Source organism: Schistocerca serialis, chromosome 2 (assembly GCF_023864345.2).
Source record: "Schistocerca serialis cubense isolate TAMUIC-IGC-003099 chromosome 2, iqSchSeri2.2, whole genome shotgun sequence".
Taxonomy (NCBI): Eukaryota; Metazoa; Arthropoda; class Insecta; order Orthoptera; family Acrididae; genus Schistocerca; species Schistocerca serialis.
This window is the reverse complement of record NC_064639.1, coordinates 153803580-153821651: the sequence shown is the minus strand read 5'-3', so window position 1 is coordinate 153821651 and position 18072 is coordinate 153803580. Positions and strand designations below refer to the sequence as shown.

The 18072-nt window shown below is 42.4% G+C and overlaps 1 protein-coding gene across 1 annotated transcript in view; it reads right to left on the bottom strand.

Annotated features, from left to right (window-relative positions):
- LOC126455816 (uncharacterized) overlaps window positions 1-17656 on the bottom strand; it is a 38080-nt gene extending 20424 nt beyond the window's left edge. The window contains exons 1-3 of the mRNA XM_050091577.1: window positions 17541-17656; window positions 13005-13738; window positions 253-367 (exon numbers count right to left, since the gene is read on the bottom strand). Of these exons, the coding sequence (XP_049947534.1) occupies window positions 253-367; window positions 13005-13738; window positions 17541-17552 (861 nt within the window). The 5' untranslated portion in view covers window positions 17553-17656. The remainder of the gene's footprint in view (window positions 1-252; window positions 368-13004; window positions 13739-17540) is intronic.
- Between the last annotated feature and the right edge of the window lie 416 nt (window positions 17657-18072).

Sequence of the window (18072 nt, the reverse complement as noted above, 5' to 3'; positions counted from 1 at the left end):
AAAAATAAACTCACCAGCAACATACATGCGTACAAAATTTTGGACATCTACACATACAAAAATCAGTTAGGCATTCAGTGTAGATATTGTGAAGCTCTTTATTAAAAATGCATAATAAGCAGTTGGTATCCCTTCAAAACCACACACATCCATTATGTGATCCATTATCACAAATGCCCTTTGCCCGGAACATTTCTCGTCATTATTGGAAGTCTCCGTTGTCAATGGCTTGGCGCTTTTTACGTCAGTTACTCTGTGTAGAGATTGTGAGAAAGACTCGGACTGCGGAGAATAATCAACTACTGGTAAGGTAACATTTTTATTCTTTGCTGCAAGTCTGTGTTTATAGATTGGATCTTTCTCTCTGCTGTGCAGATTAAAACTATGTGGCTCGTTTATACATGAATCCGCAGTCTAGACCTGCAAAGGAAATGCTATTACAGACTGAGTAATCCAGGCAGTACACTGGAACTTTGGTGCATTCTGCTAATATAGATTTGTATGGAAGTGAATTTTGGACTCTGCGAAAACTGTAATAGAAGATAATCGAAGCATATGAGATGCAATGCTGTAGAACGATGTTGGAAATTAGATCATTTATCAATGAGGAGGGGTTCCACCGAATCGACAAAGAGGTGGACATTGGAAAACACTGACAAGAAAAATGGCAGGCTAATAAGATACGAATTAAAAAAATGGTTCAAATGGCTCTGAGCACTATGGGACTTAACTGCTGAGGCCATCAGTCAGCTAGAATTTAGAACTACTAAAATCTAACTAACCTAAGGACATCACACACATCCATGCCCGAGGCAAGATTCGAACCTGCGACCACAGCGGTCGCGCGGTTCCAGACTGTAGCGCCAGAACCGCTTGGCCACCCCGGCCGGCTGCAAGCTGTTATTGACTTGTTTGACTGATGGGGCTGCTAAGTGCTATACTATTTACTGCACGCCCCTGACTTAAACCCTCGTGAGTTCAACTCGATTTCTAAACTGAAGGAAACACTTCACGGCATTCGCTACAGAAATGCTATAAATTCGTTGGGCAACAGCCTGCGCTGCTCGAAGTCAGCACAGCTGGCATCAAAGAGTATCCTACGACTTCCACGTCGCTGGCAACGGGCTATACAAAATGGTGGTGACTACTTTGAAGGTCAGTAAAACTTTGAAACACCTATATATTTTGTACGAGCTGTAAATAAACAGTCGCCACTGTTGACGTTCCAACCCTCGTACATTGAGTATGTATTTTCCCTTAAGAACGAGGCATTTCACTTGAAAGTCGTTTGCCTCGATTCGGTGGATAAGAACGGTATGGCAGTGCCTGTGATGCTCAGAAATACGTTGCAGTCTTCCTTGCAGGAACTTTGTAATGCATTTCTGAACAACGCAATCACTGCAGTATCGCATCTTCATGTAACACGTCATGTAACTAAACTGCTCTTAACGAACGGCTTCTAAGTCCTTGGTTAATACATTTAGCAGCACAACGCTTTCTTTCCCGCCCACAGCAGAGAACATTGTCGTAATAAATGTACAAGAGCCAGCACCGCAGATGGAATATTCTTAGAGAGTGGACTCGACGCAAAATGTGGCTGTCTATGAATATTCTTTGAGATTTGTCGGTTCCCGCGTCTTTACAACGACTGCATTTACATATATAGAAGCAAAGAACACATTGTGCTGCTAAATACATTAAGTAAGGACTTAGAAACCGTTTATTAACAACACGTAACTTGTATGTTACATGTACGTTCCTGGTTTGTGAACAAGAAACGGAAGAAACACTAATATGATGCGATATTTAGGAATAACTAAAAATTTTTAGACGTGGACTTAACATATGTTTTTTTTTTTTATTATGAATTTGGCCAGCTATGGATCGCATACAACTTAAGACTTATGGTGTTTCTTTTTCTTCCGTTCTTCCCAGTACTTCTTCATTTTCTCGCCAACTGCTCGTCTCTGCTCATCTGTCCACACTCTCTTGGGCCGAAGTTTTGGCGCATCTTCTTCAAAATTTGCGATTTCTAGAAGTATCCTAAAGTTATTCCTGTCACGTATTATTTCTTCTGTAACACCTATTTTGTTGGCGTCTTTCTTTACTGCTTCTATCCACCCTACAGTTCTTTTCAGCTTACTAACGTAATTAAAAATTTTCTTTCTAATATATGTTTATATATAAAAGAGAAATAGTTTTCTACGTTTTGAATTCAAAACCGTAGTGGCAAAACGAAAAACCGTTAGAGCAGATTTGAAACAAGATGTGAAACACTCGTATTTAAAATAAATGTTTCACTGCCATTAAACTGGAACGTCCTCGCCTGGGAAAGCTTGTCTGTCGTTGAAGGGGAGAATGCTGTGTACTGAAGAGGATGGGAGTGTGGATTGATGCGCAGTAAAGGCTATTTACAAATTGTACAGAAACCAGATGGCGGTTATAAGAGTCGAGGGACATGAAACGGAAGCAGTTGTTGGGAAGGGAGTAAGACTGGGTTGTAGCCTCTACCCGATGTTATTCAATCTGTATATTGAGCAAGCAGTAAAGGAAACAAAAGAAAAATTTGGAGTAGGTATTAAAATCCATGGAGAAGACATAAAAACTTTGAGGTTCGCCGATGACATTGTAATTCTGTCAGAGACAGCAAAGGACTTGGAAGAGCAGTTGAATGGAATGGATAGCGTCTTGAAAGGAGGATATAAGATGAACATCAACAAAAGCAAAACGAGGATAATGGAATGTAGTGGAATTACGTCGGGTGATGCTGAGGGAATTAGATTAGGAAATGAGACACTTAAAGTAGTAAAGGAGTTTTGCTATTTGGGGAGCAAAATAACTGATGATGGTCGAAGTAGAGAGGATATAAAATGTAGACTGGCAATGGCAAGGAAAGCGTTTCTGAAGAAGAGAAATTTGTTAACATCGAGTACAGATTTAAGTGTCAGGAAGTCGTTTCTGAAAGTATTTGTTTGGAGTGTAGCCATGTATGGAAGTGAAACATGGACGATAAATAGTTTGGACAAGAAGAGAATAGAAGCTTTCGAAATGTGGTGCTACAGAAGAATGCTGAAGATTAGATGGGTAGACCACATAACTAATGAGGAAGTATTGAATAGGATTGGGGAGAAGAGAAGTTTGTGGCACAACATGACCAGAAGAAGGGATCGGTTGGTAGGACTTGTTCTGAGGCATCAACGGATCACCAGTTTAGTATTGGAGGGCAGTGTGGAGGGTAAAAATCGTAGAGGGAGACCAAGAGATGAATACACTAAGCAGATTCAGAAGGATGTAGGTTGCAGTAGGTACTGGGAGATGAAGAAGCTTGCACAGGTTAGAGTAGCATGGAGAGCAGCATCAAACCAGTCTCAGGACTGAAGACCACAACAACAACAAACCGACAGAGAAGGAGTGGATTTTGCGAGACAAGAAGGAAGGGGCAGTAAACGGTGTCAATAAAGAGAGAAAGGATTTAGGAAGTAAGGGGAAGAAGGGGAAAAGAGTTATGGAAGTATGGAACGGGAAGAGGCTGCTGATGTAGCGGAATGGATGTTGAATTTATAGCGGGTAGGACGTGTAAATGTGTCGACGGACTTCATGGTCTAGGTGAGGGAGAGGGCTGGAATTCCTTTGGGAGAAGTCGTGGAGGTGTGGCGGAATGTCTCCGTAGAGGCGCGACAACGTACTAGAATTGGAAATCAGAGGGGATGCAGTTAGATTATTGAAGTTTGCAGATGGTATAAGTTGAACAAAGGTGTTCAGTGAGAGTAAGGAGAGGTCTAAAGTTAAAAGCTGATGAGGGTCTGCTCCAGTGTAGCAGAATGAAGTTTATGAGTATGACACAGATATCATCGAAACAACCGTAAGAGTGTAAGAGCAATTATAATATGCAAAGTGTGATGACATTAAATAAGTGCTTTACGACATCAGCATGCGTCGACCGACAGAAACAGAGGCCCATGGTCAACTTAAACAGGGGGAAAGTTCGGAGGGGAAAGTTCCGATCTATTCCGGCCAGTAAGGTCTGGTCTCACGGTTCAGAGGCTGGGGTCCCCTGAATGATGGGATCATCTAACGTCCCTGCGTCTCATGGAAGCCGTGACGAGAAATTCAAATTAATAACTCGACGAGCCTTAGTGAATAGTTGTGTTGTTGTTGTGGGTGAAATCTTACGGGACTTAACTGCTAAGGTCATCAGTCCCTAAGCTTACACACTACTTAACCTAAATTACCCTAAGGACAAACACGCACACCCATGCCCGAGGGACGACTCGAACCTCCGCCGGGACCAGCCGCACAGTCCATGACTGCAGCGCCTTAGACCGAGTGAATAGTCTTCATGTTGCGAATTACTATGAAGATTAAATCAAGGCTCGGAAAACTCCTCCGCCCACACGAGACAAGAGACCACTGATAAGGGAGCCTACTGTGATCTCCAAATGCCGGGACAAATTTGTTTCACGAATTTGAATTACTGATTAATTCCGGAATACTATTCGGAGCGACCAGAGACATCAGTCAAACGACTCGTAAGTATGCGTAAAATATGAATCTCATTGTAAGTACGAATTATATTTTATAGCGTCAGTCTCTCTTTGTCAAGAAGACAGAACAGCGTACCAGCTGTTTCTACTGCGCGCCTTGTGGTAGACCAGAGAAAAGTCTCTGCTCTACAATATCATCAACACAGCTGTAAGTAATGAAAGATCAAATTTAATGTGCCGAGTTAATTAGGTTCCTTACAGTTTTATTTTCTTGGTATTGTTAATAGAGGCATCTGAAAATAGCCACAGGCCGATTTTGGCGAGTAATTTAGCGTAAAGGTACATCTTGTATAAAAAAGGTACATTTTCTGTAAAAAAATCTGACAGCCTACGGTGGATATTTAAAATGGTCATTCGGAAATCTCCCCAAGGGTCACCGAGGAACTGCCGTGCCACTATGGTTTACGAACTCTGGAACGGAACTGAAGTGGTATGGGCCGAATATGCACAGTTCGACTCGATGAACCAGCCGGGTTATATACTCAAAACATCAACAAATGATTTTCACTCGTCTATTTGCTATTGGATTTTTAATTGCGGGTCGTGTATTTTGGTTCACCAGCTATACTTTACTACCACTTGAGGCAACATAATGTGCCGGAAATTCACGGAAAGTTAGGCCCCTTTCACACTTGTCTTGAAGCCGTCAAAACGCGACATGCCGCGTGGCAGTTCCGCACTTACCAGGCTACTGTTGTACACGGCAAGGCACGACATGATGGAGGGCGGAGGGGGGTTGAAGGTGAAGGGGGAAGAGATCTTCCATTTTCAAGTTGTACAAATACTTGACGGTATATAAGATTAGGCCACATCGTTTTATGAACCTATTTTTTCATTATTTTCCTTGACAAAACAGAAAAGGCACGTGAGTTTATTAGTTAGGTAATGTTTCTCACCGATTTTCAAGAATGTATTCGGTTGAGAAATAAATTTTTTTCACGTGCGGTAGTATGGAATCCTGGGTTCATAATAAACCATATACGTTTTCATAATTCGTAAGAGTCACTGTGAAATAATGACATTTCTCAAGCATTTGCATTTCATGTACAAATCTGGCGGCTGGTCCCGGTGGATGTTCGAGTCATCTCTCGGGTATGGGTGTGTGTGTTTGTCCTTAGGATAATTTAGGTTCAAAAATGGTTCAAATGGCTCTGAGCGCTATGGGACTTAAACATCTGAGATCATCAGTCCCCTAGAACTTAGAATTACTTAAACCTAACTAACCTAACGACATCACACACATCCATGCCCGAGGCAGGAATCGAACCTGCGACCGTAGTAGTCGCGCGGTTCTACACTGAAGCGCCTAGAACCGCTCGGCCACATCGGCCGGCTAATTTAGGTTAAGTAGTCTGTAAGCTTAGGGACTGATGACCTAAGCAGCTAAGTCCCATAAGTTTTCACACACATATGAACATTTTTTTTTTCAAATCTGGTATTGAAAACGTGTGATGGAGTGTAGCTTACTTACCCTTTGCTAAGTTTTACACAATGCATTGCTGCGAGTGAAATAGAGGCAGAAGAAAACATAGATTTCTGAGTGGTGGTGACAGTGATAGCTGTCTTCTTTCAGAAGTAAATGCGAGTTGTTGATGGCATCAATGCCGCGATCGTAATCCGAGGGAGTTCGTGACAGTTTAGCTTACTGTCAAACACTATAGGATAGGAAAACGGCCTACTAGCGATCATTGCAGGCCTAGTATCAATCCGTCGTGTTATTTTAACCATCAACGTACAGAAAGCTTCAATATATACGAATTTTCCCTCAGTTGCGACCGTTTGCTTTGGAAAGTCATCTGCTATGTTCCTGCAGCAGCCCACACATAAAAGGCAAACAATTAATTCAGTTCATGTCTTATAAGTAAGCAGTATATACATATCGTATATGATACTAGAATAAGACAATAAATGAATGTAAAATTAAACTTTGCTTTCGACGGACTATTGTAAAAGCTTCCAAATTCTGTTGAATTGCTTCCTTGTTCGAGATGAACAATGGTAGACGACAAAATCAGGATTTCATTTAAAGATGTTACTATGCCTACAGTGATAAATACATAAAATGTCCAAGTTTTAAACTTTTACTTTCAGTGGATTCGTCGCATGAAAACCGACTGCCATTTACGAAAGTTCTCTTCCCTTCGATGAAGATACATGTCTTTCTGCGACAGTGTCACAATTAATATCAACAGACTCTTCATTATGGACCGATACGCTGTCTTCAATTTTCCACGCTGCCCCAAGCTACTAATGGTAAACATATTCGAACTGCGAACCCATCAAATTCGATGTATTCGGACTACAAAGGATATTCGTCCATAGTTGATGGCGGAAGTTGTGAGAAGGATTATCTCTCGAACATATTCAAAGCAAGTTCCGTGTGGAAATCTAGATGTGAAAGCCAGCAATTGGCTCTCGATACCACGGCCGTGTCGTGCCCGACTAGTGTGAAGTGGGCCCTACTCGTGTCGCTGTGGACAGCCCGCTCGCTGACACACATCTTTGAGAGGCAGCAGGTGTGTTAGATGTGCAGTCGGTTGGTACCACTTGCGTACACACCAGAGCGCGTAACCAACGGTCGCGCTTTCCCCGCCTGGCGGCAGCGGCACGCTGCGTAAATCTGCAGCAGGATGTCTGCGCTGCGTTCCGGTCGCACTGTCGCTTTCACGGTCACATTATCTGCATTAGCCAGTCGGTTACCCGAAGCAAATTTGGAAGCAAAACCAAAACGTTGAGGGCATTTACTGATGTATGAAATGTCCTCTACATACTTGTGCGAAAGATCAATAATGTTCATGAAGAATACAGATAAAACTATTCGTATATGTGCAGTAGTATTCAAAAATAGCGAGAGTTATAAAAAAATTGAAAATCAAGAAACAAAGAGTGAGTTGTAAGGTAAAGACACAGTTTGTCGTCACTGTTATTTGGACTGTATTTCAAATACACAATGACGAAAGTGAAAGAGAGATTCGAACATGACCAAAACTGAAAGATAAACCAATATGAAAGATACACTACCCTGTCAAATTTATGTGATAACCTGTCTAAACTGTAAATAACCATATTTTCCGGCGTGGACGTGCAAGAGAATTAATCAGGTACTGGAAGGTAATGACAGGGACGTGCAACCATGTCGACAACAGTGACGTAGCCATTTGCGCTAAGTTTGACGGTTGAGGATCTACGGCGCGAAGAGTCTGATCGTGGTGATCCGCACATTCTCAACTGGGCTTAAATCCATGGAGTTTGGAGACAAGAGAAGTTCTGTAAACTCGTGGCTCTAAGCACTATGGGGTCATCACTCCCCTAGACTTAGAACTACTCAAACCTAACTAACCTAAGGACATCACACATCCATGCCCGAGGCAGGATTCGAACCTGCGACCGCAGCAGCAGCGCGGTTCCGCACTGAAGCGCCTAGAACCGCTCGGCCACAACCGTCGGCTCGGTAAACCCATCCTGGTGATTTTCGAACCACACACGTACACTGAAAGCTGTGTGAAAGATGGAACCAGTTAAGGATCTCATTTCATTTATTCTTATGGACGCTATTTGAATTTTCTTTGGTCTTTTCTCGATGAGTGATTGTCGATTAATATGTGGGTGTTTGAAAATTATCGTAGCATGGAGACAGAGCAGGGAATGGGCCAGAACAAGAACGGGACGAGAGAGTTGGTTGGCAGTTTCGGATTCAACGGCAGTTTGAGATTCATTGAATTTCACTACCCCCGCCCCCTGCCCCTGCCCCTGCTCCGTACTTCCCTAAACAGAGGAATCGTTCTCTATTTAACTTCGTTTGATACAGAGAAGCGAACAGGCCATGAGAAACATGCAAAGGCGAAACCTGGAGCGACACAGTGGTTGGACATTTCTGCCTTTTAAACGCAGGAACCGTTCTCTGGCAGTGTGGTGGAAGACACAACAGAAGATACTGCTCGGACGCGGATGTAACTGATAGGACGGAGTGAGGGATTTTGGTTGGTCACTTCAAACTCGACGCATCTCCTCCACCCCTCCCTGCTCTTAAGAGCAGAAGAGAATCGCTTCGGTAATGCGGGTGTTTCGAAACTTTTGTGGTTGAACTGGGTAAGGTTTACATTGGTCAGTGTTAGTTTCCCATTCGGTCGCCATTGTTTCACAGTAGTAAAAATAATTAATAGAAAGGCTCGTTTTCCATGTATACCTGCGATGAAAGCGGGAGAGTAATAATTTTCCTTTACCGCAAACTATTGCTTCAGTTCCTCTACAGTGAGTGTGTTTTTGACATTTGAACTAAATCCTAAACTATTTAGTTTTGGGAACCACTCGTTGTTGTAAATGTTCTGACAGCACCTGTAAATGCATGTTGAACTATTTGACTTAACTTTAGGAAACAGAAAATTTCCATTGATAATTACAAAAGCCTACCACCATCTGTGCAAAAAAGATCCCGAGCATAGTAGAGACTTTTCCCACAGTACCACTTGTTTAATGAAAGAGCGTAGGAGAGGCTGTATAGTAAGTTCTTTCAGTATTAATGACGTCAGAAATTAACAGGAAAAGAAGCTAACGTGAGTTAGGAAAGGAAAAACAAAGATACAGTAACAAGTTAACAAAACTGTTTCAGTTAGCGACTTCCTTCCGAGATGGTAGTGATAACGGTTAATTTTCAGTGAAGATATTAAAATACAGCAACTGAAAGGCACCAAACAATATTCAGTCGTGTAATAGTCTTTGTCTATCGTCGCACAGGCACTCTTTGCTATACAATATACCACCTCTTTCACAAAGAGGATAGTAAATTCAAGTTCACGTGTTGCCATTACATGAAAGTTTCAGCTGTTTGTGGAAAGGTTTGGATTAAACTGGTCAGTACAACCTGAATATATGTCAAAAAAAGAAGAAAGCTAGAATTTTGCAAGGAGTTCTGATGAAGCTACTCATTAAGTAATTTATTAATTTTTTAGTCATATATTACATATTTGAGACGCTCTTGTCTTGAAAAATTTGCTTCCGAATGATAAGGCAGCCACGTATGTTCACAAGGCTGAATACATGCTCTTTCATTTTAAATGATGTAGCCCTAGTATCAACACAGATGCAGAGCGGCTGCATAGTCATTTAAATCGCTTTCCAGGGAACCCTGGTGAGCAAGATGAACCTTTCACATGACGTGGAAATACTGCAGAAGAGGATTCAAATAACAGAGGCGTTGTGTGGAGCTATCGACGCATTCATTGATCGGACACATCTTGCTTTTTGTATGAAATAAATGTTTGCACCATTGTTTGATTTTCAAAATGATTCCTATAACAAGAAAAAATTATTTATTTAGGCACCATGTTGGAATTACCAAACTGTTACACATTTTCACAGTGAAGAGTTTTACGCGACGTACGTTCTACTACTAAAAATTAGACGTGATAGAAGAAAACTGGTGTTATTTCTTGAAGCATCAGATCAGATATAATCTATTAATGAATTTAAAATTTGAATCATCGATTTGTGTGTTAGCCAATATAGCTTTCGATTATTATTCAAATGAAAGACGAGTTCAGTAACTCTTCAATGTGTAGTATACCACCTCTGTCACACTGAGGATAGATTAACAGACTGTTCCTTATATCACAAACAAGCACAGAGCAAGAATAATAGAGTTTGCGATTAACCTTTCTAGCGTTGTAGGTCTCATGCACCTAATGAATGACATATGACAAGTATTCCTTAAGAGAAAGCAGTACATGCAATTACGAACGAGGTAGAACACTTACTCATCAATAGCCAGTGGCGGCTACATGTATGGTAAAAGTATGATAGTGGTTACTCTGGAAAATCTTGAATAGAAGACTTACCACATATCGGAACGGCTTCGTAATAAATCGTCTTCTTAACGTATTATATATTCGGTAGTTCTGTAAAGTGTTTCGACGACCTTTCAGTAATTTATGAGCGTCATCGGAAGAGGTAGAACAGTGAAACACTTCATAATAGACATTGTCAAGAAAAGTAGTTGCATTCAGCAATGCTAAATCGTTGTAGAAAACACTAAATACATTATTCGGGTACGGAAAGACGTAATCTTGTACTAAAACAAGATTGAATTTTTCTTCGTGTATTGTGCTTCCTTTGTATCCAAATCATCCCGTTCGGTGACCTGAGTACATTCTTCTGGAACTACGTCAAGTATCAGATAAAATACAACATATAAACTAGTTTCGAATTTGAATCATCTGTAGCCGGCCGGAGTGGCCGTGCGGCTCTAGGCGCTACAGTCTGGAGCCGAGCGACCACTACGGTCGCAGGTTCGAATCCTGCCTCGGGCATGGATGTGTGTGATGTCCTTAGGTTAGTTAGGTTTAATTAGCGCCACGTTCTAGGCGACTGATAACCTCAGTTAAGTCACATAGTGCTCAGAGTCATTTTTTAATCATCTGTACGTGTGTTAACCAGTGCAGTTTTTGATTATTACGCAGACGAAAGACGAGTTCTACAGGTGAGTGTTTCTTTAATGCCATAATCTTTTCTACTACAGTACACTGAATATATGATATATATAACCAAGCAACTACTTCGCTATATCCATTGCATGTAGAGAAAGCTGCAATACAGCAACGGAGCTGCACGCAGATACCCTAGTCCAACATGTAACGATAAACTGACGCTCTAAAGTGATTTGCTTCATCACAAATTCTGCAGCTTTAGTAATTTATCATTGGCATCATGGAATAATTCGTATGTTATAATTTGTTGTACTAATAGAACCATAATGTTTAATAAATTATGCACTTTGCACAACATTTATGATGAGCCAATCCTGATATCCCACTATTTATTTACGTACGTGACGCCACTCAATTAACAATCGTGAGTGTTGCGCATAACACTTCGACTGCCGGTCATTTCACTCAGACTTTTCATCTCAGGGTACAGTACCAGGCGTTTAAAAAAACTGACGCATATTGCTACAGGACGTAATATTGGTCGACGCTAGAAGAAAAGTACCTATAATTGTCCGAAGACCAGTTCCATTTGAGATACGGGGTGAAGATCGTGTATTTTGCTTACAAAAGTGACAGGATTCAAAAGAGGTTGCACAGAAAATTATCACAGTCGCACGCGTGGACATGCGCAAATCCTCAAGCAGACGTGGTGGTAAAGCATCAGGATCGCCTTCGTATCAGTGTATGAAAGGAATTGTCGGTAACATAGAACCATACGCATTACCAAACATATTAATAGGTGCTGCGTGTCGCCGATTTGTGTGCGATGAATTACTAGCGCTATTGGAGAACGTTACCCTGTGCTTTGTAACGGCGGGAAACAACTCTATCTTTAGGTATCGTGCGACATTAACTCAGCGCAACTTTTCAGGGGAGATGGATTTCATACGTAGGTCAGGAACAACGAATCTGTTGGATTTCTGGTCACTGAGAAATTTAAAGGCATTGGTGAATGCTCAACCCATAGACAATGCGCGGACGTTACAGTAGCGTATGACCAATGGCTGTGACGCAGTCCGAAATGAGCGAAGTATATCTGAATGAGTGCCTGATTCATTGCGAAGAAGGTATGAAGGATCTTTGAGGATACGTCCTACCCCACGCAGCATTGCCTACAGTACTTCTGCGCAACACACACACGGGAATGAGAGGTCAGATTGGTGCATACGTCAACAGGCGTTTGTTTCCGGACATACCAATACAATACTTTGCTTATACTTCAGACCAATGCTGCCTCTTGTAGGTATATATAACACAATTTTTGTAGGGAGCACATTGTGCTCATGTGGGAGCGATCTAGATGGTTGTAAAATAATAGACTGGTAGCCAAGGTCGCAAGAATTCCTGCGATCTTGGCTACCATTTATTGTTTTACATATATAACATCTCTTTTAAACGCCTTGTATAATTAAAAGAACAAAGCATGAGCCTTGCTCAGATGAGCTTCCAATAAATCTGAAAATCTTATTCTTGTGTTCAAATCTGAAACCGATGACTGTCTCCGCACCGTTGATGAACAAAGAGTAACGAAAACTATTGGTTGGTTGCTGCTTTTGAGATAATGTTCCCATACGTCAACCGAAAGACGTTTGCCAGCTAATGGTAAACGTAAAAGAAGTAATATTAAAAGTAATTCGTATCTTAACAGAAAGATATGGAATGAAAATTTTTTTCTTATATTTTTCAAGCCAGGGTCACAGTAGCCACACAGGTTTCGTCCTATACGCCAGTCATCATCAGATGATGTGCACAAGTTATATAATAATTCATCTGAACAGGCAAGAAGAGGTATTCATAATGAATTACATAATGTGGACCGTGGCTCTGTAAGATGTGGAATGCATTACAACACCAAATCATTTGTAAATATCATTTATTTCATAGAAAAATATTAAAATTTACAAGCCTTTCTGGTCAGTGTAAGAAGACTAGATGATGAGTCGCTACCAGCAGATAGGGTGATCTGCTGACATTGTACTAGTGGTGACCGCCGAAGCTGCCACCGCCAAACCCTCCGTGTCCACCGAAGCCGCCACCTCCGTATCCTCCGTGACCACCGAAAGACGATCCTCCGAATCCTCCGCCGAAGCTGCCGTGGCCTCCGCCAAGACCTCCGCCGAAACCTCCGCCGAAGCCGCCTCCGTACCCACTGTCCTTAACGACGACTGGCACAGGCTGCTTCACCACCACAGGGTGGGGCACGGGCACAGGGACAGGCTTGGGTACACTCACCGGGTAGGGCACCGGCTTCTCAACAGGGACAGGGTACGGCTTCGGCACAGGGACGGGGTACGGCCTGTCCACGGGGACCTTCACGGGGACCTTCACAGGGTAGGGGACCTTCTTCTCCACTGTGACGGGGTACGGCTGTGGAACAGGCACGGGCACTTCCTTGGTGATGGTGATGGCCTTGATCTTGCCTTCGCTGACGCCAACTCCGCCTCCGAAGCCTCCGCCGAGTCCTCCCCCGTAGCCGCCTCCGAAGCCTCCACCCAGGTCTCCTCCGTGTCCGCCTCCGAAGCCGCCGCCGCCGAAGCCGCCTCCAAAGTCGTGGCCGCCTCCGAAGCCGCCGCCGTATCCGCCGCCGAAGCCGCCGTCTCCCAGGCCGAACAGCCCTCGCTTTTCGTTCTTCGCCGCCTTGCCTCCTTCTTTCTTAGTGCCATCTTCCTTTGCAAGGGACACGGTACACACCGCCAGAAAAACTAAAGTCGACTGCAACAAAAGAAGAAAAGATGTAATTGATGTAGAAATACTCGTAGATTAAGATTTGGAAGAAATAATATTCCTTCGTATTGATTCGTTTTCACCGTCAAAACATTTTTTAATGTGATTAGAAATTAATTCCATTACGAGCGGCGTCTTTAAGGCGCTATGAAGTGAAATGAATTAAATACACTGAAATTAATAAGTCGGTGGGTATGAAATGAATGAAATAACATTATGAAATGATGGCAGTGCTGACCGCTAAGATTACAGAACCTCGAAAGTAACGAATATGTGTACGACAATAGAAAATACCGCATGGAACTAACAGTGTAAATCGTATGGGGAAAATTCAGTGGCAGTACAAATCTGAGACAGGCTCTGGAAGTGTGTTTAGGTACCCTAACGATTGTGACAACAGCTCGCAGTAAGAGTGAAAAATGGGCTACAAACCAGTTCTGGGCTAAATTATCAATTGGTACTACATATATGAGTCATACTTCAATAAAAGGAGCTTTAGAGCGGAAGTCTTTGCAATAAAGAGTCGCAGCTATTACAAATTAGGTGAATGATTTTTTTTCTTTTTTTTACAATGAAGGCTTCCGGCAACCATTTTGTAACGGATAAAATGAAATCATCCTTGAAAGACTTAGGTTGATTTTAACGCATTCAGCAGTCATGCTGGCATATGTTCAGTTACGACAACAGTACCATAACTTATTTAGTTAATAAAGTAAAGAAAATTTATCTTTCTAAAAGGCGCTACTTCGCTACTTGATAATTTATTATACTGAACGCATAGATGAATATATGGAATATTGTCACTCATGGCAGACAACGTAGAGGCTGCTGATGCTCTGTAATCCCGTAAAATAAAACTAAAAAGGGTTTCATTTATGAATGGTGCCAAAATGTAATGCGACGTATCACGTTTTCATATTTTTGTGGGAAGAGGGGGGGGGGGGGGGGGGGGGGAACCTTCCTCGCCGAAGCTATTGTCATTTTTGGTTATTTTGTTACGTGTACCTGTAATTCCTTACGACACATGATTCCTTTAAAGATGATTCATTCCTGATCGTGTCGGCATCATCTATAAAATTACTATTTCATTGGCTGAAAAAAATTAGCGGTGTGTACCGTAAATACGTTATGGCGAGTCACACTAAGGCTTCCGGTTCATTTCCGTAAGTGGTTCGGTCAATAAAAAATAGCCCAACTAATTTGGCTAACTGTCCTTTCTATTTCCAAAACCAAAATTCCTTGTTATTGACTAATGTTTTCTCTCAGAAACTAATAAAAATTCTTTTGAACTTTCCTTACGTTGTTTAATTGGATTTGATCATCAACGTAAATGCAACGTCTTCGGGAAAAAATAACAGGAAAACCCTTTATTGTATGGTTCAAATGGCTCTGAGCACTATGAGACTTAACATCTATGGTCATCAGTCCCCTAGAACTTAGAACTACTTAAACCTAACTAACCTAAGGACATCACACAACACCCAGCCATCACGAGGCAGAGAAAATCCCTGACCCCGCCGGGAATCGAACCCGGGAACCCGTTTATTGTATGACTGCACGATTGTAGAACAGTATCTGTAAGCAGTTACGTCAACAAAATGTGCATATTGTACGTACAGAGAGATTTAAAGTGGAACGACCACCTAAATACGATCATAGATCGGCCAGATAGCAGACTAAGATACGTTAGAACAATCCTCGGGAAGTGTAGGGTACCCACAAGGACGCAGCTTACGAAACCCTAGTTTAATGAATACTTGAATATTGCTCGTTAGGTTAGGATCCGCACAATATAGGGTTTATAGAGCAAATAGAAATAAGGGCAGCGAGCGTAACGGAGATGCTCAGCCATTTCCATTGTCAGCCGCTTCAAGAGTAACGATCCGCACCGCCGAGTGGCTTACAGTTAAAGTGCCGTCTGCGTACGTTCCAAGAAGAAATAAACAATATATTGCTATTTCTCAGGTATATCTCGCGAAAAGACCATTAAAATAAAGTTAGTGAGATTCGAGCTCATACACGTCTTAGTAATAACCTTCTTTCTTTATGCCGTTCGCGAGTGGAATTGAAATGGGTGGAAGTTAAGAGACGTACACAAAGTGCCCTCTGCAACACGTTAAGCAGTGTAGATGTAGATGTTCGAAGCGACTTGGCGGAAAACATCTCGAAATGTGTACTAAGCGAGTCGGCGTTGTGATTAAGATACTTAAAATGTGTTGGGGAGGAAAAAAGATTCATATTTATATCCGGTTAGTCTAGTTTGCATATTTTGGGATATCCCACATCACCTCAGACAAATTCCGGATCATTTCCTTCGGCCTATTCCTTGCCCTGTATTTGAATAATTCTGCAAGCGTTTCATCGCAAATATCTCAGCGTCCTTTACATTTGGAACAAGTAACAAGGTCGCTTCCTTATTTACTGTTATCCGCTGAAGAAAATGAATTCACATGTGCTACAAAAAATATCTACTTCATCTGGAAACCTCCAGTATCGGCAAACACAACATACTGCTTTGTTAAGTCATTCTTGGCACAAGTATAGCAAAACATTAGGGAAATTGAAATTGCGTTTGATGCAAGAAGGAACCGCGTTGTTAAAAACGAAGTCTACGGTCACCAGTGTCTCTACTGTGGTCCCTATTTCGATTATTCATGAGTCGGGATCCTTCCTGCACATCGGTCAGGAGGCCTGAAGATGGCGTATGGAAACGCCGAAACCGGTCGCAAAAATGATATAAAACTGGTGATGTAGAAGGCTGAAAGTGTTTTTGATTTGACATTTTATAACTCCTTGTGCTGGAAGAAATTTTTACCACCGGTGTTCTTCAGCCAGTAAGCGGAAGGAATGATGATGTTTATGGTGCGCTCAGCTGTGCGGTCATCAGCGCAAATTTTGACACCGTCGAGTCTAGCCACTGTCACGAATGATGATGATATGATGAGGACAACACAAACACCCAGTCCCCTGGCAGAGAAAATTCCCATCCCGGCCGGGAACCGAACCCGGGACCCTGTCATGCAGAGACAGCAACGCTAGCCACTAGACCACGAGCTGCGGGCAAGCGGAAGGGAGACAGCGGCGTAAAATTCTTCGTCACTAGTCTTTACGCCATCGCCCGGGACTGAATCCGAAACAAGCCCGACGTCTCGTGTGCACATGTGACTCTGTTAATGGCGAAGCCTGGCGGTCTCCTTCGCGGCATTCGAGAGGAATAGGCTACGTGGCAGCACAGTGTTCACATACTTTCTATTGTCATCGTGATAAACCACAAACATTAAAACACACTATACTAAAATCTATCACAATCAATTACGCTCAACAAATACATTTAAGATACAACTCTCACACACCTCGAGCAAAGTGGAAGTTGTGCGCGGACGAAGAAAACCCCATTCTATACGAGACACAACCAACCACCCGTGGTCCCCAATCAAAATTGCCAAACGATTCTTTCTTTCTCTGTTGGGAACAAAAACGTAAAAAAGTGCGACCTTTTTACATGAGCGATCCCTATTATCACGGATTTATATGAATTTTGGATTTTCGCTTAAAGACTAATTACATTTTTTTTAGCATTTCTATCGAGCTCTAGTCACTCCAGCTGGACGTTGCACCCATATGGAGAAACTACGATCTCATGATTCGTGTGGGTTTTAACTCTAGTATTTTAAGTTCTGCTACACTTTTGATAGATGTCCAGAGTGATAATTCCTATGAATAGCGGCTACTCCACGACATGCACCATGTCGATTGCCAGTTCTTAGACTCTGACTTGCCGGTGACTTACCACGATCCTCATCGCTGCTCGTGTGTGTGCCGGATGCAACGAATGACTGATGCCTCTTCCGACGACGGCGCCCCTTTTATAGGAGCTGCGGCGGAGAGCGGTCGGTCCCTCCGCGCGCTTTCTCCCGGCACCTGTTGTTACATGCCGCCGCCTGCCTCCAGGCGCCAGAGGACCAGTATTGTTCACCTGGCTGCGTCTGCTCGTTTCTCTCGCTGACGAGCAAAACGTCGTGGACACGCTTATGATAATGAAACCTCGGAGATTCTCAACGGTGGATGGCCGTCATCTCACCTTCTCCTAATTACAAGTTTTTACAGTATGTACGTAGAATGTCTCATTTATCGGCTAGCTGCTAGACACTGTGTTACGTATAAAGAGAGAGTGGCTGAATGTCAGTCAGTAGTACCTTCGTTGTTATAAATAACTGCTGGTATGACACCTTTATAACGGGCAACAGGAATGAAAGATATAGTTGCTAGTTACATCCTAGGAAGTACCATGATGGCAAATGCACATGTGAAATAGACTATGA